This window comes from Triticum dicoccoides, chromosome 7A, assembly GCF_002162155.2.
Source record: "Triticum dicoccoides isolate Atlit2015 ecotype Zavitan chromosome 7A, WEW_v2.0, whole genome shotgun sequence".
Classification (NCBI taxonomy): Eukaryota; Viridiplantae; Streptophyta; class Magnoliopsida; order Poales; family Poaceae; genus Triticum; species Triticum dicoccoides.
The window spans coordinates 65,234,200-65,235,838 of record NC_041392.1 but is presented as its reverse complement, the minus strand read 5'-3'; the positions used below and the strand labels follow the sequence as shown (position 1 = coordinate 65,235,838).

The 1,639-nt window shown below is 43.4% G+C and overlaps 1 protein-coding gene across 1 annotated transcript in view; it reads right to left on the bottom strand.

The window, feature by feature from the left end:
- Nucleotides 1–777: 777 nt before the first annotated feature.
- LOC119333102 (calcium uniporter protein 6, mitochondrial-like) overlaps nucleotides 778–1,639 on the bottom strand; it is a 4,238-nt gene continuing 3,376 nt past the window's right edge. Inside the window, exons 2-3 of the mRNA XM_037606121.1 lie at nucleotides 1,023–1,461; nucleotides 778–926 (exon numbers count right to left, since the gene is read on the bottom strand). Coding sequence (XP_037462018.1) covers nucleotides 778–926; nucleotides 1,023–1,461 — 588 coding nt within the window. The remainder of the gene's footprint in view (nucleotides 927–1,022; nucleotides 1,462–1,639) is intronic.

Sequence of the window (1,639 nt, the reverse complement as noted above, 5' to 3'; positions counted from 1 at the left end):
CAACAATGCATAGGAAATTGACATCTCAATATCGAACCATGCATGGAGAAAATGCTACCTCAATAACCATGCATAGGAAAATGACACCTCAATATGCAAAGATACATGGAAAGTGCTACCTCAACGTGCAACCATGCATGGGAAAATGCTTTGGTGTTTCCCGTCCATTAAGCAATATATTACAACTATTCAATAATCAATCTGATAAATCATAATATTTCTTAGTTTAGTCCCAATACTATCCATCGAAATATGCATGTTCCATGCAACCGAATCTCATCGCAGTATTTTGCAACCAATTTGAGCAGTAACACGCTCCTAGTGTATTCGGTGTACTAGAGTATTAAGCATCGACAACCACAAGATAAAGAAAAAAGGTTGGCCAAGATACAAAGGAGGGTCCCCTCATCTATGTTATTTTTCCAAGAAAATTACAGTCGAAACAAAAAAAATTACTTTAGGGCCTAACTGCTGGAGTAAGCACAAGTATTCGGATGTCATGGCAATTTGATTCCTACTGAAGTTGAAGCAAAGTAACGTGAAGCTAAATTATTTTGTTGTAGCAGCACAACACATGAATTTTCCTAAAGTGGATGACATAGTTGTCTAAGGCTGGACCCACCAGAAATGTAGCTTTAAAAGTGCACACAAAATAGAACATGCGACAAAACTCTTTGATTTCTAATTGTTCAAACCAAACAAAGCCCTGCAGAAAAATTCTGAAGGAAAATAATCCTTCCTAATTTATGTGAATTCTCTTTGCACCAAAAGGGACATTTAGACCATTAGTATAGTCACCTTCTGGTGGTTCGGGTTGGCCTTGCTGATCCACAGCAACTTGTTATAGGCATCAGAGTAGTCAACTTGGTCTTTTTGGCGGTCGCTCAGCCACCACTCGATATCTGCAAAGATCCCTTTGGTCGCAGCTGGTGATATAAATTTGGTGTTAAAGAAAATCAATGATGGCAGCTATTCTGAAAATTAGAGGTAACAAGTGATAATTTTTCTGGTGTTAAACTTACAACCTTTAGAATGTTCACCTCCAAGGGGACACCTTATTTGTCTCTCCAATTCCCTGTACTTCTCTATATCAAAACCATGTCTGACGCAGAGTTTTCTCCATCTTGTGTCGAACATCCCCTCCATGAAGGTCCGATACGACATATCGGATGAGGTAATGAGGAAATAGGCGTAGGCGGCAAGCAGGTGAAAACCGGCAATGAAGTAGGTCATTGGCGCCATCACATCCCACGAAAACTCCAAGTATGTGAGACGAGCGATGAGGCCAAGTTCCAACTGCAAGAACCCCAAACCTGTCCACACGATTCGTCTGACTTGCCTGTGTGCCTGCGTTTCGATCTCTTGCTTCTTTTTCTTTAGTGCCTCAAACTCTTTTTCTCTCGCGTCACTGTCACTCTCTTCGACTAAAGGCGGCAAAGCACTTATAACCAGGTCGACAACCTGAAGACGGTCAATAAACAATAAATAAATCATCACATAACAAAATATGAGCTGAAAATTGCAACAAGCTCCCCCGCTCCCTAGGGTTCCCCGCCGCCGCCGCCGGCTCCCCCGCGCGGAGCCGCCGTCGCGGCGGCCGGAGCCCGCCGCCGCCGCCAGCCCCCTCCTTCCCCCGTTC